Source organism: Chionomys nivalis, chromosome 22 (genome assembly GCF_950005125.1).
Source record: "Chionomys nivalis chromosome 22, mChiNiv1.1, whole genome shotgun sequence".
Lineage (NCBI taxonomy): Eukaryota > Metazoa > Chordata > Mammalia > Rodentia > Cricetidae > Chionomys > Chionomys nivalis.
Window position 1 is genome coordinate 7,619,584 of NC_080107.1, and position 17,308 is coordinate 7,636,891.

The window sequence follows — 17,308 nt, forward strand, 5'->3', positions numbered from 1 at the left end:
ACTCGCCAGCTTGCCCTAAATGCAAGCAAGCCAAGAATCTCAACCAGTAAGTGCAGGCAGAACCTTCACTAATTTTCACCACCCTGCTCCATCCATGACCGAGATGGGAAGCGCCCTGCTTCTTGTTAAGCGCTCCTTCTCTACTCCCTCCCAACCTGCACTCTGGAAGCTTCTGTTAGTACACGTTGCCATGGGGCAGGGGTATGGAGGGCAGAGCTTCCTAGGAGCATCTTGCCTTTTAAACGCCCTGGACTGCTCTGTTGGGACTCTCTGCTTTCCTTGTCTCTGATAGAAATGGAGAAAGTGCCAAACTGAGACTCCCTAACAGGGATTGATGACTGTATATGACCGCGCACCTTCTGGGACACAAACACGACAAGATTTGCAAGGTATGATGTGCTGTCTCCAAAAGCGAAGCAAAGATGCCAGGTCCTTTCTGCCATTGTGCTCTCCCACGACGCAGGCTCTCCATGGAGCCAGCCATTCGGTGGCCAGGTTCTCAGCATAACTGGATGGGATATGCAGCTCAGGAAGGCAAAGACTAGCACCGTGATCTCTACTGCACTCTTCCCTTGGCCTGGCGCAAATATTTACTCAATTTGCTAAGTGAATGGGCACTTTTCAGAACGTCACTATTTCATTCAAACCTGGAATAGTTTGGTTACAAGAATATCTGCACTTTTAAGTTCAATATAAGCTATTTCCTTATTATTTTCTATTAAAACTTTTTTTAAAAAAAATAATCATATCCCAAATCTTGGAAATTACAAATAAAATTTTCCTTTTCTGAAAAAAAAATCTGAAAAATACAGGGTATATAAATTTTAACGAATAAATGTTCTTTGTGGATTTTTCTTGACACAAAGTAAAGTTTTTTGAAATTAGACTGCTGACCTCCTAATGATATCCAGCAGGCTTTCTCCTTTGCAGATATTAGACATTTTATAAAAGTGGGCTATTTCATATCTGCTATTAGAACTTTTTTTTTTTTTTTTTTTTTTTTTTTTGGTTTGGTTTTTGGTTTTTGAAGACAGGGTTTTTCTGTGTAACAGACCTGGTTGTCCTGGAACTTGCTTTGTAGTCCAGGCTGGCCTTGAACTCACAGAGATCATCTCCCTGCCTCTGCCAACTGAGTGCTGAGATTAAAGGTGACCGCCCAACTAGATCTTTGGTTTCTGTTGAGCCTCATTTGCAAATCAGGTTTGCTATCAGGTTGATCTGGGTGCAACAGACAAGTTTAGACTAAAGATGTCAAATGGCTTTGCAGTGCCAGCTGGTACTGCTCGAGATTGGTGCACTTGCGGATAAAGCCCGTGTCAAGTGACTCTGTAAAGTCTACCCGTCCACAGCGCTTAAACCCTGCACGTCTGGCGCTGTATTCTCTCACAGTAGAGGTGGCTCATAAACCAGGTTGTCTGGGTTCTAATCCCACCTCTGCTATTCATATATGTTATCAGGCACATCTGTGAGATAGGAAGGGAAGAGTAGTCTCTACCTTGAGGGTTCTTGTAAGGAAGGGTTGGTGAAACTGACATATTTACAAGAGCGCTATGCACACTCTGAGCGCTATGGCAGTATTAATCATCGTTAGTGTTTTCCCAAGCCTAGTCTCGCAAACATACCGATTGCTTGATACATAGCAAGTACCTAGTAGCAGCCATTAAATTAAAAAAAAAAAAAAACTCCTCTACAGCATTGCCTAGGGCTGATAGTACAGCTGTTGTATTTTGCGACTGTTTGAATCCAACAGAACCACCCTGACAGTCACTTTCTTTGTCTGTGATAGTCTTGCATTGGCTGCTAACAGACTCAGCTGCAAAACAAAGACACGTCCTAACTGCCTTAGATCTCATGTTGGCTGCTGACAGAAACTTGCTGGTAGCCTAGCAGAACCCGAGAAGGTGTCTTCCGGACTTGGGGACTCTACAATCTTCAGTGTTGTGTGCTATGGGAAGGAGGGAAAGAATTACCCCAGCAAACACATCAGCCGCTTGAAAGGCGGCCCCAGAGGCTGCATCAAAGGGAAATAACACGGCTTTTCTTAGCAAGTAACTTGAGGATTAGATAGATGCCCCTGGTTGTCTCTTTACTTGGACAGATTGTCTTCATTGCTCATATCTCTGATATTCACAACGAGAGAGCGCACGTGAGAAGATACATTAACACAAGGGTAAAGAAAACTCATAATTATTGAGGAGGGACACGATTTTATTTGAAAATAAAATAGAAAGAAATACATCAAGACATACTCCCCTGCCTCTATGTTTTCTCTTTGAAAGTATATTATCTTCAGCAGGCGGCTGACTTTTTCTGCTCAGGACGGGTAGATGTAGGTCTGGATGGATGGATGGGACTGGAGGAAGATGGATGAGGGTGGGAGGAGCGAATAGAAACTTAGTGGCAGGTGGATACTTCTCAGGCCTGATGATTCTCAGAAACCATTTACCTTGACATCACAGTCAAGAGCTAGGTGCTGCTTCAGTAATTCAGGTGCCACAGCCGGGAGAAGCCACAGCCAGGAGAGGTAAGTACGCCTTGTATGGCCATGCGTATGGCGAACTTCAAGGAGTCTTTATTCTAAGGGTCCAGAGATGAGCTGCATAATCTTGGAGTCATGTGAAATCATAAGATTTTATAGAAAGGGAGTTCATGTATCTCAATAAATTCTCAAAAATATTGTGATATAAATAATTTTAGAGCCAGGTGCCAAATTTCAAGAGAAGGAAAAAATAAAAGGTTACTGTGTAAAAACTCAGCAACAAAGGCAGAAAATAGAGAGAAAGATAGTTTAGAACTCCTCAATAAAGAACGAGGTCTAGCCCTCTGCCTTCAGGGCAGTGATGGAGGGAGAAGGGGCATACATGAGGACAATTTTCCCTGACCCGCCAAAGCCTGGGAACCGGAGACTTCAGAGGTCACTAAATAGGGTACAGTGACATGCTGAGACCCCAAGTACCCATCTCCCTTCTGCATAGTTGAGGGTCTGCTCTTACCCCAACCTGTTCAGGAACCAGATGTTTGCTTGAGAAGAAGAAAGAGGAGAAGGAAGAGGAGGAGGAGGACAAGAAAGGAGAAGAAGGAGGAGGAGAAGGAGAAGGAGAAGAAGATCATATTCTTTCCAAAAGCAGCTTTACAAATTAGAAAATAAAGTATAAAGGAGTTAGTCTTTGAGAATTCTGAGAGAAATTACTCCCCCCCCCCGGAACTGTTAGGCACACTAACAGTGAGTGTGAAAATAGAATAAGGTCCTCCCGTCCCCGTCCCAGCCATGCAGAACCTAGAGCAACTGGATCCCCAAGAAATGGACACACTTCTTTATGAAGACTGACAGATGTGTTCCTGCAAAATGAGGCAGAAATCAAGGAAAGGCATAGGATGCAAGACAAAAGATATCATCCCCAGAAGGGGAAAGCAGAAGCCCCAAGAGGAGACAAGCAGACCCGACTACCCCCAGGACACAAAAGATCATGCAAGAAGTGTGAGAGGTTTGATTCTCTTCAAAATTAGTTAAGTGACATTTAATAAAGTCATGGAGGATATGAAAAGGCACAGCTGTTTCAAGGAGATCTGAACTCCAGGAAATGAAAGGATTTAAGAAAAGAGTCTTCATGTATTCTTCGGCCTGGCGGTGGGTAGTTAGTATTTAGAAGGTGATCCTGAGGAAAGCTCTGAGCATGGGTTACGTTGGGAGTGGAGGGGAAATGCGGGGACCATTACCACTACACCATCAATGTTTTAAGGCACACTTGGGATGGGATGTGGGTGTGTGCTCCCCTTTGCCCTGCTTTTAGCTGTGAGTCCTTAGGCACAGGGTGGAGCCCCTCTGTGACTCAATTTCCCCATCTGTAACAGAACAATCATAGCTATTGCCTCATAAGACTGGTAAAAAAATTTTAAGTAGGTTAAGCAGTCGAAAACTCCTAGGGGAATTTATAGTAACATAGGAAAGACTATGGAGGTATTTGATGAGTGATCAAGTACTAAACTGTATGGACATTGTGTGGCAATACGGTAAAAATGTCAGCAGTTTAGCTAAACAAATGAATTTGGTTGCCTTTAGGAATCAGGAAATATGAACAACGAGAGTTTTGGCTTTAGGTTTCTGAGAGTGGTTTCAGAAAACGATTACAGGCAATAAAATAAACAAGAACTAATATCCAACAAGTTTTAAAATGAAGGTGCACCAAGCTTTGCCAAGGACTACTTCACAGCCCCCGTCAGTTTATTCCCGGTTCCATTTGCTGCCTAAGTGATGTCATATGTGCTTCCAAATTTCGCCGAGGAACTAAGGCGGTTTGGAGAAATAAAATTGTCGATACAGCAATCCATCACTCAGTTATGTCTGTATTAAAACCAAAACCAATTAAAAGAACAAGGTTTTCATTGCCCTAAAAGTCTTACAGGTATTAGTCGGTGATCCGAGATTAGTGGTGGAGAAACGTACCTGGAACACACCAGCAGGCTCCCCTCCTCCTATCTTCTGATAAAGAATTTAATAAGTAATGGAAGCAGAGACTTCCACTGTGAGGAGGAGGGGCCGGCAAGGCCGCGGACGGAGAGGACACACAGATCTTTCTCCCAAAGGTGCATTTCCTCCTCCTCCAGACTGATGAGAGGGCCAGCTGGACCCAGAGAGCCGGTGTGGTTCTTGTGCCTGTAATGATATCCAACTGCGTCCAGGAGGAATTACGCCCCAGCCACGTACTTCACACAGCTACTGGGATCAGAAACAAAGACCTCAAAATCGTGTATTCTTCCCATGATGCTCTGTCCTGGTTGTCTAGTCTGCTGCCAAATCTCAGTTTCTAGGATTTACCCGTATGCGTTTCAGTCTGTCTGCCAGCTCAGTATGGGTTACAGGATTTGTAAGATAATTCTAGACCATCATCATGCAGCAATTTGAGTACTTCTCTGTTCCTCCGTTTGCTATAAGGAAGGTTTTATTGTGTTTGCTGATTCTCATTTGAGAAGCATCCAGGGTCCAGAGCTTTTCGGTTTTGAAGGTCCCTTCATATCCCCCTATTTCCAAATACAACGCTCAACATACTGTGTGCAGTGGGAAGACACACTTCACTCTGGGCCTTCCCCAAACTGTGGGTGTGGAGAACCTCCTCTCTATAGGAGGAAAGGAAGCAAACTGATCTCTGTCCCAATGCGACAGCAAGCGAATCCCTCACTGTGGGGACCTCAGGCTAAGCAAGTGACCACTCAGCACACTGTCATCTAAGAGGGTGACAGTTAATCATTTGCTAAAATGGTGTGGGCCTGCAACCAGCCGATTGCTGCTCAGCTGACTGGGTTTCCCCAGCCCCCTGCCCCTGGCACTGACTTGCCATTGTCCCCTTCTTCCCAGACTGCTGGGTTTCAAGAGATTCTGACTGAGGTGGAAATTTTAGCGGTGATTGTGGGATGCCTGTGTCATGACCTCGACCACAGGGGAACCAACAACGCCTTCCAAGCTAAGTAAGTGTTCTAATTGTTGTGATTTTAATGCATTTGCCTTTCTGTCCGGAGCCAAAGGTGACGAGCGCTAAAGAGTAAAGCATTAATTTCTGGCATCGGAGGACAAGGCCACGCAGGCTTGGGCATGCATGTCATGGGGCCCATCCATCTTTATAATTCCCTATTCTTCTTTTAATTGCAAATTTGCCCTTCACGTCATGCTTGTTGATTTGGTCTGCCTCTGCTGACCTCCGTCAGAGAGCACAGTTCAGGTTTTCAAAGTCCTATTCTCTTCCTCTCCCTGCCTGTTTGCCTCCGTGGCATGACAGGCCACTAGGATCTGCTCCTCTCTGGTCTGATTTTGAGATGACTGGAATAAAAAAAGGCTCAGGAAGATTAATGAAACAAAGAGTGTTCTGTTCTTCCTATTCCCATGGAGACACGGAAAACAGACAAAGGACTCACATAAACATAGGGATGGGTAAGCGACTGTCCACCCTGCACCTTAGTCACATACATAGACCAGTCTGCTCCCAAGTAAGTTACACTGGTCAAGAAAGCCACTGCTCGGTGGCTCACACTGTAGCAAGGGCCCCCGAACTTAGCGCATGTTAACTTCCAGATGTCAGGACTCTCGCAATGAGGTCGAGTTTTAATGTTCTTTGAGCTATGTATCTGCTTAGGAGACGGTCAGAGGCCCTGGAGTCACGTTTTGTCTGGGAACAGGAGGAACAGCTTCTATAGAGGGGTGGGATTAGCTTTCAGGTGACAGACTTCAAAGTTCTCCAAACAGGTAGACCTCTGCCGGCTGAAATCCTAACAACCCACCGTGTGTTTCAGCTTTCCTCCCTCCAACACCCCCTGAGCTGGACCTTGACGTCTTGATCTGGTCTAGCAAACTGCTTTGATCGTGTGTCCTCCTCTCTCTCCATCTCTCATCCTCTAGCCCAGCACTTCAAGCGCCTCCCGTTGATAGCCAGTATCCAACAGTTCCTTGACCCTCTTAAACCTCTGTGACATCCGGGTCTGCACAAAACCACAGCCTTGGTTCGGTCTACCAATTCCATTTCTAGCTACCCTGCCTAGACTTGTCCAAGCCCTGGGAGAAAATATCACAGTTGTGCGAGCTTGAGACACAGTAGACGGACATCGTTTCCACTCAACTGCGCGCTCGGGACTCTGTGTCAATCTCTGCGCATGCGCCCCCCAGCTCAGCCTGCACCGCTCTTAGCAGTTATGCACCGCCAGTGTTCTCTTTTCCCAAGCTTCACTGCCTTCCCACACCACGCTACGGATCACCTTGCCTCCTACTTCACCGAGAAAATTGAGGCCATCAATCGAGGATGCTCTCAATTTCCTCCCCTGCCACCTACACACTTATCTATCCCACCCCATCCTTTCCCCTTTCCCTCCTATCTCAGTGAAAATGCTGCCTTTCCCACGTCTGAGGCCAATCCCGTCTCTGCTCGGGATCTTTCTCGCCTCGCTCCTCCAGGACCCTTTTCCATCCATCTCCCGCCTCTCTCCTGTATCTGTGTTTCCCTGTCTGTGGGTGCTCTGCATCTAATTAACATGAGTAATCCTGCCCATCTTGAAAATTCCACCTGCACCCCCACTTGTCCTTTTAGTGACGGTTCCGTTTCCTTCTTTCCTTCCCGGGCAAGTTTCTGTGTTGGTTGTCTTCATTGCCTCCAACCCCTGCCTGCACACAGGCTTTCGATACCCTCCCCCTAGGAAAACAGCCCTCAGTGGCCCCCTTTCGAAGCTGCTGTGCCCTTTTTCACGCCCTCCCTTCTTGGCCCTGTTTTCCATGGGTCATATTTTCTTACTTCCGCTTCTTAAACTTCTCTTCGTTTTTTTTCCACAAAAAAAATCTTTATCTACCTATGTAGCCTTCCTCCTTAGTTTGCTTCAAGGCCTCTTTTCTTGTGTCCCCAATTCTTCTCCTGCTCTCGTGCACTCCTTCCTGAGCCCTGGCTACATTTCTCAGGGCCACGATTCACAATCGCTTGTCTCCAGATCCTCCCGCCAACTGCTGGAAGTCCCAGAGTCCTCTCATTCTCAGTCTCTATCCTCAGGAAAGTGCAGGTTACTGGGCAGCCTCCGTGGCATCTTGGTAAGGCCAACCCCTCCTCTGCACTCTTGGATCAATTTCTACTTCCTGTAGCTCTCCTGACGCTTCAGCAGCAAGCCCGGCTCTCCTCGTGTCTGATCAGCATTCTAAGGGGAGGCAGAGGCAGGCGGATCTCTGTGAGTTCGAGGCCAGCCTGGTCTACAAGAGCTAGTTCCAGGACAGGCACCAAAACCACAGAGAAACCCTGTCTCGAAAAAATAAATAAATAAATAAATAAATAAATAAATAAATAAATAAATAAATAAAAGAATCCTTCTTTTTCACAAAGGTGTCCCTGTCACTCTCCTGCTTTGTCCTCAGGCCTCCTGTGAATTGTAGATATTCATATTCCGTAATTTAGCCCCATTAGGCTCCTTTAAATCAGACTCTGCCTCATTTCTCCGGCTTAGCACCGACTTGCCCATCCATTCATCCCATACAGAAGAGCTGTGCTCTCAGACTGGCTAATTCTTTCTCGTGTCTATTGTGCTGTTTCTACTCCAGAGAACGCCCTTCCGCTCCTTTCCCCACAGCGCCTCTGAACCCAGCACTTCCAGGGTTCCGCTCCATGCACACTCCCCTCATCACTGTTCCATGCCCTGGAAAAGTCTTTCCAAAGTATCCACAGGCCTCCATTGTAATTGCTAACTTTCAGATGTACCCCTCTTCTTCTTTAAGAACTGGGACCCAGCAGTGCCAGGTACGTAACAGACACACAGGAAATGTTTGCTGAATTAATGAATGGTGATTGAGAGAGTTGTATTTTAATATACCTTCTCAATGGAGTTTCTTGATCAATGTAGCCTTTTACAGATGCGGATGGTGAAACATAACTGAAACCTATTAATGTTTATACCACATGCTCCTTTTGACAGTGTCTTATTTAAATTCAATGTCTTATTTTTCTAAGTTTTTTCTTCCCCATGCCAGTGTATACTGTCAGTTTATGCCACCCTAGGCCCCTCTTCCCAGACCTCTATCATAGTACCAATGATGCAGAAAGAAGAGCCAACCAGTTAGAATTGTGTCTGTAAACCAGGAGTGAAGCCCCTGTGTGTTCTTTTGAAGAGTGACATGCACAGTGGCACGATGTCCCAGAATGCCACGACCCCCCCTCCAGCCAGTCTATGCACCACACTGAACGGAGAAGCTCTTCTCCACATCGGCCCCTCGGCAGATTAGACCGAGATCCCACCCCTAACCAGAGCCGGACCAGTAAGACATCACTGTGTACGCCCCATGACATTACAGCAGTTAGCTGTAGAGAGCTGAGCTGCAGCTCCCTGTAGACTCGTGACTGCTGTCAGGAGAAGCTGTGATACCAAGTGGATGAGAGAAGCAAGAAGGCCAGAAAGGAGTGGAGGAGGAGGATAACAGGCAGAGAGAAGTCAAAAGGAGAATGCAGACGTAGGGAAAGTGAAAAAAATCAGGCATCACACCAGTCTCTGCCCATTACTCTTCCTACTTCCGGGGCACTCGGCCGCTCTCATGACCCAGTCAGGGCTCCCGTGTCGTTTAATCAAGACCTTTCCTGATGAAGTTTGTCGTTCTTCATTTTTGTTTCTTGCAAAAACCAGTCCCCAAGACAAGGAAAAGGATCGTTTGTGTTTTCACTCTGCCAAGCCCTTGCCCTATCTTCTGTAGATAGTTTTGTCTCCGTTTTACAGCTTGTCCAAATTCATCCACCAAAATGTAGTATGACACAATCGGACTGAGATCTCTGATTCCCAGACCACTCTTTCACTGCTGCACCAATGCTGTCCTTGACTTCCGGACATCTGTCTTGGGCTACTGACATTGGGCTTTCAGCTTGTTAGTCATCTTGCCAGATAAGCTTTAGAAAACTAAAATATATCCTGACATCCAGCAACTCAAAATGTAGAGCATGTAGAACCGAACTGAATCTCTGTATTCAGTGTCTTAAACTTGCAAAAATGGCAATGAACGCCCTGAAATCTCAGGTCCTGGGCTAAACGACTTCTACCGATATTGGGTAAGTAATAAGTTACTGACACCGAACTGCTTTGTGCCCTCCAGCCCCACTATCAACTCTCTGTACTCTAAGACAGTACGGAGCATTTTCTCAGATCAAGTCAGCTTGCATCCAGCTCCCCAGCTCACAGATGCCCATCAGCCCTTCCACTACCCCGTGAGGTCACGTTTGGATTTACACCACCTATGGCTAGCTCAGCCTCAGTGAAGATTCCGTTTGACAGTGGATGTCAGAGCGACTTCTAACACAGCTGTTTAGTGAGTAGAGTAAGATTTCCCCAGTGAGGGTACCGTTGTTTGAAATCCTTAAGAAGAAACCTGTAACCTGTTCTCCGCCTTCATTCTTCAACGATGGAGTGTTTTTTGTGTTCAAGGTCTTGCACTAAGCATTCTGGGAGAAGTAGGAATTGCAGCAGACAATCCCTTTCCTTAAGCTCTGCATGCTCGAATCCCAGCTGTTCGGATGATTTGGCAACAGAGCTTACATGCTACAGTCGTTATGTGGCAAAGCGTAGGCTACATGCTATAGGCAATTAAAAAACAAACAGGAGACTTTTAGCAAGGGACAAATTACTATATAAAATGCAAAATACCTCTACAATAAAAAAAGCGTGACATTAGAGCACCATTTGATTTATGCCCTTAGCCTTTCTGATAAGTGAGCCTTTGCATTTTCATATTTTAGCCTTAATTTTTAAGTATTGGAGAGCGTGCAGTGAATGATCAATAGGGAGAGAGGCCACCAATACCACCGCGCTCTGAAATTGCTCTCCTCTCTTCTCTCCAGGGACAGTATGGCCCACTCATCCCCCTCTCTATTACAGCTGCCCCCGATGATTAAATATCAGTATGGCACAGCTTTGTAGTATATTCTCCTAGGAGATTCCTTCCATTCATTTCTAGCATAATCTCTTACACTCATTTCTTGGGAATGAAAACCCATCTTGTCGCTTTCGGCCAGGTCCCAGAAGTGAAATACTGGGGCACATTAATCTGCCCTGACAGCCTAATCCCATTCCTCACCACCTCCCAGCAATTCCCAGCTTCCTAATTACCTTTCATAGTTTGCCTGTTTAAAGTTTCCTCGAAGCCCCGGCTGCAGGCCGCTGTTAGCTCTTTTTCTCAGAGAATATGCATATCCAGGCTGTGGGGAGGGCGTACTTTGGTGTGCACGAACTTTTAGTGTCGGCACTAAGCAATGAATGTCTGCAACAGAACTGCCCCTTTTACAGTTTTGTACATTTCTGTTCTGTGTAGCGAGTCTAAAAGTCAAAGGCATCAGTATTTGGATTGAAGCAATAACGCACATCAGGAATTTTCACATTTATGAGTTACCATGTTTCCTCCCCCACTTCCCAAGCACTCTGCATATGCACACGTACGCATATAAATATATATGATCGTATTTCTGCAGCTACTGGGTATGTGCCCAAAGCTACTCGTGACGGATATATTTACCATAGACAATCAAAATGAGACGCAGCATTAAAGACAGTCTTATATGACTGATGGAAGGTGTCTTCATTTAAAAAGCAGGATTATGTATCCATGCAGTGTTTTACATGAAAGACATGAGCTCTTTAGAAATGGCTTTATGACCAGTTAAGGGTGCATAAGGTGCATATCGTGCCCCTCCCTGTAGAACCATAGGGCTTGTGTTTACATATCAATGCCTACCATAAGAAGTTTGAGCTTTTAAAGCCAGCATTTCTCCAAGTTATTTGACATTGGAACCCTTTTTACTTCAGCTTGTCATATCTTTTGGCATTTCACGTTAGTAATAGTCTATAGAATGTTTCTTGAGAAAGTTTATCCCGATGGATGGGTTTATCTTCTGCCACTATGTTTATTTTCTGTTTTGTGCAAAGTGGCGTTTGCTCAGGGTGTTCCTAGGACATCCACAGTATGTGAGACATAAGAACACGGCAGGCAGAGTTCCTGGTGCACCTTGGAAAGAAGGCACCATGAGGTTTGGAAGTCTTAGAAGTGCTGGTAGGAACCACACACAATAGTACAAGTCAGGGGTCCTTGTGGAACAGTATTTCTTGAGTGACTTTCCTGGAGTTAGTACTGGCTCCATTCTCTGGATGCACACTAAGTATGGTTCAATTTCAAAATTTACACTTTTTCTGTATCGAATGAACGTAAAACGGGATTACAGAAAGGCACAAATAGAGAATCTAATAATAAGACCCTGACCACCCTGCTGGAGGCCAGCAGTTCTGAAGCCCAGTGAGCAGGGGAGGAAGGGCAGAGGAGAGCAAGCCTCAGTGCGTCTCCTAAGGCGTCCTCTGCCGGCGGAAGGCATTAGCATCTTATCCATCCTGAATGAAGGAAACACTAAGAGACCTGTAAGCATCTATAGCTCACCTCTCACGCGGTGAAAACCAACGGATAAAGAGAGCTTAGACGTCCCTCCTCTCCCAGCCACTCTGTCCCCAGGGCTCATACCCATGAGTGAAGAGTCCAGGAACAAGCCGGTTTTACAGGAATGAAGGAGGGGCTTGGAGCCCGGGGTTAACTGCTAGGCTAGCGGACTTCCAAATTGTGGTGTTTTGTTTTTTTTTTTGTTTGTTTGTTTGTTTGTTTGTTTTTTTTTTTTTTTTTTTTTTTTTTTTTTTTTTTTTTTTTTTTTTGGTGTTTCGAGACAGGGTTTCTCTGTGGTTTTGGAGCCTGTCCTGGAAATTGTGTTTTGAAAGCTTTTTCATCTGCAGCCAACAGCCTTGTCAGAATAGAGGATCAAGTATCAGAAATGTGGGTTAGGTCTTTTATTCTCCCACTGCAGTGCAGCTTACAAACTGAGATTCAAACTCAGGCCTGATGCTGGCTGGCTCTGTGACCTTAGAAAACCTGGGAGCTTCTCTGAGCCTCTGTTTCTTTTGATTTAAAGTGAGAAAATAATACCTCTTTTGTAGTTGTTACCACAACTCGGTGGGGTTATACATCAAGGGGCAGTGTGACTCTCAGTGCGTGGCAGGCACTCACGGATGGTGGCTGTTATTAGCAGTAATGTAATCACTATAAAATATATTACACATATATTTTTAAATATATTATATGTATATTTAAATAAATATAATATGTTATATATAAAATATAAATAAATATGTGTATAAAATTAAATATATTATAAAATATGCTGACACAGATATTACCATCAGCCTCCTAGTTCAGCCATACCCTCTCCACACAGCACCACGAACGAGTTACTTTTAAGCACCTACTCCATGTCAGGCACACAGAAGCTCAGCATCCAAGTCCAAGCCACACTGTGTGCGCAATATCACGGAAACGCCTTCTATGTAATGGCAAAGGACCTTAAATGTTAACCCATCAGTGAGATTAGCCTGAACTCTGTCTGCCCACTCACTAGATGATGTAGCTGGCGGACTTAGGCAGGACTTAAGGAGATAACCCATACCCAACTAAAATCTAGTTCCCTCCTTCATCAATCCTCTTCATCACAAGCTCTCTTCCACCTAACCTTCCTGCTACTCAGGATGCAGTAGCACTGAGCCTCCCCAAGGATCACGGGTCCTCTGCACCCCGGAACCTCAGGTTGTCAGGAGCCAGGCAGCCTGGGATGGAAATCCGTCTTGTGTACGGGTGCAGTCTTTCTTTCTCTCGCTGGCAGGATCAGCTCCAAGATGGCAATCTCTGTCATTTGCAAGTTAAAGCCAAACTCTCCTCAGGAACTCTCTGCAGCAAGCCAGCAAAGAACGTGGGGACCTGGATGGATCCTCAGCAGAGTCCTAGAACGGCTGTTTGACTCCTTGGGTCTCTCTTGGCCCCTAACATGCCCAAACTCCAACTCTGAAGAAACAGCTGAGGTGAACTGTTGGAACCCTTGTTCAACACTGGACTGGCCTTGTTGAGGGGTGGACTGTCCTACATACATGAAATTTACAGAAACTCAAAGGAACCCCCACCCTAGGTATCAGTGAACACCGTGTTCATTTAAAATGGAAATGTCCATGTGCGTTTTAATTATCTATTAATAATTAATATAGACTCCTATCTACTCCCTATCTGGCACTATGACAAGCACCTTCAAGCATTCCATTGTCCCCTCATAAACCAACAGATGAGGTGGACAGTGCTGACATGATTTAAGAGACAAAGAAACTGAGCCTTAAAGTCAAGTAATAGCCTAAGGCTAGTTACAGAAGGAAGAGCTATGACTTCAGATTCAAGGAGATCTCTGGTCTTCTACACTAAGATGTGGTGGTGGACCTTGGTGGAGAATTGATATTAACAGAAGTTTGTTAAAACACATACAGAGTAGATAACGAAGAGTGTGGAATATTCTCCAAGTCTTCTTGTGGAGAGTCAGGCATGTCTGATAGGAGAAAGTTCCTGTGTATATTTAGATCTATAAGGTTTAGTTCATGAAGCCTACACAGATCAGAGGCAAAAGTTACACACACACACACACACACAGCCCTTGGTCTCTGTACTGCCGCTGCCTGTTTTACTTTTTCTCAGAATCACATCTTGTCCCTCGCCAGTCTGTAAACTGCTTAAAGACAGGGACTGCGGCTGTTAACTATCATTCACTGCATCCAACCTAACACGTAGAAAGGTCTTGAAAAGTTTGCTTAAGGGACAAATGAAGTCCACAGCAATTACAGAGAAAGCATTTGCTTTTTGGTCCACCACCAAAAGCGGTTAAGATGAGGGGTTCTGCCTATTCGGTCTTCTGCTCTCTTTCAGGAGTGACTCTGCGCTGGCCCAGCTCTACGGGACATCGGCCACCTTAGAGCATCACCATTTTAACCACGCTGTGATGATCCTTCAGAGTGAGGTGAGGCCTGCTCCGCTTCTGTCCTCCACAGAAGGTCAACTGCACGGTCCGCGCTCCCTAATGTACTATGTACAAACGCAGAGAAGTGAGAGCCCACGTTTACTTTAACTCAGACCCTGGTGCCTTGTGTGAACCTATCCCATGCCAAAGACCTTGTTCCAGGTCTTCCTGAGCTGCCTCACTTGGCTCTGCTGGAGGTTTTGCAGGTTTTGCAGGTGCAGGATCACTTACAGGGTACCAGGTGAAGGTTGCCTATCGCCAGAGCATCATCATCTTGTCTTTCTTGAAGGATGCAGTCTTGATTTATGACAGAGTGGTCCAACTTTCCATTCTGTGGAGCCCAACACCATGCAAAGAGATGGTAAAAACAGGAAGAGCCAAGCTTTGATAGTGAAACTGAGATGCTTATAAAAGACAAAAGAACTGAATTTTTTGGTAGGACTGCATTTGAAAGCGAAAGATGGCTACTAACCCCAAGGCCGGGGCTAAAGCCATATGCCTTATTTTGCTTTCTGCAGCAACGTGAGACTCAAAAGGCTTTCTGATGCATTGGAGCATCAACATGTCTCTCTCTGCAGAGAAAAACAGAAACGACTGACTTACTCTGGCTGCAGCAGCTGAGTTTTTAACTTGCCAGGAAAAATCTGTTTAATTTTATGATGGCATACAGACCTTTTTTTTTTTTTTTTTTTTTTTTTTGGCCAGGAAGGGATCGTCTGTCCCCTGTTATTTTTCAGCTCTCTGGCTATGCCATTAATTATTATTATTATCGTCATTAAGGCCCTGTTTCACTGGGATGGCATCATTAAATATGGAGAGGGTTTTTTTTCCTCTAGACTATCGTGAGGAAACCTGTCTTTTGTAATATCACCAAAGCCTTGAGCCTCATAAGAGAGACCCACCACTCCAGAGCCTGAATGTGGGCTTGGGCAGGGCAGCCTACCAGAGGCACTGTGTTTTCATTTAGGATAAAGCTCCTAAGTAAGGGCCTTGAGAACCGGTGGAGCCAACTTCCTGTCGTCTGTGGCTCTGGAATATGAAAGCCACATGTGAGCTGAGAGCCGGGGAGGAGGCAGGGATGGCAGGTACTTTTGTTTAGCTTGTCTTTTCCCTGATGGAAAATGTGATGAGTTCCTACCTCTGACTCCAGAGCGCCACCTCCGTAGTCATGGGGATCATAAACAGCCGAGCGCCCTTAGGTCCGGGTCTTCTCACCGGGACACATTGGTCAGCCCCTACTCCAGTTTCTTCCCAGTGACAACGACCAGTGAACACGGAAGCAGACAACGAGTCTCAGGCCGCACCTCCACTCCATTCTGCCACCAGGAAGGCATGTCGTGCCTATCCCATGTTCTGGTTTACATAGAGGTCTTGAAGAAGCTAGCCTCAAGCCTTTCTTTCTCTAGCCCTGGATTTCCCATCCTGCCCTTCTTGCTGGTTCCCTACACCTAGGGCTGTTTCCCCAAGACCTAGTCTCTCGCAGTATTTGTGAGAGACTCATTTCCACTTAAGGGTCAAACCCTGAGGTGCTCTTCAAGGTTAATTTGCGTATTCAATGATGCCCTGGGGCAAACTAACTTTTATAAGTGAAAGCTGATTTGGCTGGCTTTGTTCCCCAAGAATAGCACTATTTACCCTTAAAAGCAGTAAAAGGCACGTCACAAAAAACCAGCACAAATTCAGGTGAGTTCCCTTGTCTGATGGCAAGCTTCTACTCAGCCTTGCTCCTAAGGCTGCTTTGCTTTTCCCCAAGTGAAGGTGCTGAATCCAGGTGACCATTTTTCCAAACATTGTAAACAACTTTTTCCCAGGCTCCAGAATGCTTGCTTGTAACTGTCCCATGAGGGGATGCCTGTACAAAATCCTGGTCCAGCCTTCCTCGAATTCTTTGTCCTCTTAATCGCTGAATTAAAGGCCTGGAAGAGTTCATTTAAATTGACTGTTAATATTGGACTTGGTCCCAGGTGGAGCCAACACCCTGTAGTCAAGAGGGGAGGGCTCGCCTGAAGAAATAAATCAGCTCAGCGAAGCAGATTATTACCTAATGCTTGATTCAGATGAAATTGCTAATTGATATTCTGGTCCCCTGGATAAATTAATTTATCTCTCGTGGAAAATAGTTTCTTCTTGAGAACTCGTTTTCTCCTTTTCTTCCCCACCAACCTTTGGCTCTCAGTTCTAGGTTCAAAGTGATCCAGTTCCCGGGTCACATGCTTATGAGTTCATAGTTCATGCTAAGAAAAACAGACAAAAAGAAATCCTGACTCGGCAAGCGTATGGAATAAATGATGGTCGCATTGCTGAAGGGTTTCCCACCTTGCTAACAGCAAGCACTGGGGCTGAGTCTTCTAGAAGGAACAAGAATGCTCTCTGATAGCATGGAGGTGAAGTTGTATTGCAGTTTTTGTTTGGTAGAAGTCATCGTTAGAGCCCCTCTGCACCCAGATAATTGCTTCTCCATTCTAGCTGTTCAGAATTTAATCCAGAACATGCATTATCAAAGCAGCCTGACAGCTCAGTGCGGGGTTCCTCACTTCAGCAGGGAGCCCGGTCTTTGAGTGGCATCCCCTGGTTGCTGAAGGTTGTTTACCTACATCCTAGCCTCTCCTAGTAAAGGTATTAAAAGTTAGTAGTGTCCCAGGCAGTCATGAGTGTCCAAAATGTCTCTATTTGCTCCCAACGCTTCCATTGTCTAAACCTCCCCCATTGAGACACCATAGTCTAATGGTTTTTGCTCTTCTCAAAGTCAGTTGTCACCACAGCAAGAGTTTCTAGCTAAATCTTTCCTAGTAGAAGCAGTATTTCTTTGGGGATCAGAAAGATTCCCAAGCGTTTAGCTCACTTCCCCACTCTACTTTGTACTTCTATATCCATCTAACACAAAGATAGAAATAAAAATGAATATATACATATATGCAAAAAGCTTTACCAAACTTAAATTTTATTCTGATCTATGT

At 45.3% G+C, this 17,308-nt stretch overlaps 1 protein-coding gene across 1 annotated transcript in view; it reads left to right on the forward strand.

Annotated features, from left to right (window-relative positions):
• Pde11a (phosphodiesterase 11A) overlaps window positions 1-17,308 on the forward strand; it is a 270,583-nt gene that overhangs the window by 203,044 nt on the left and 50,231 nt on the right. Inside the window, exons 13-14 of the mRNA XM_057754935.1 lie at window positions 5,354-5,463; window positions 14,261-14,351. Coding sequence (XP_057610918.1) covers window positions 5,354-5,463; window positions 14,261-14,351 — 201 coding nt within the window. The remainder of the gene's footprint in view (window positions 1-5,353; window positions 5,464-14,260; window positions 14,352-17,308) is intronic.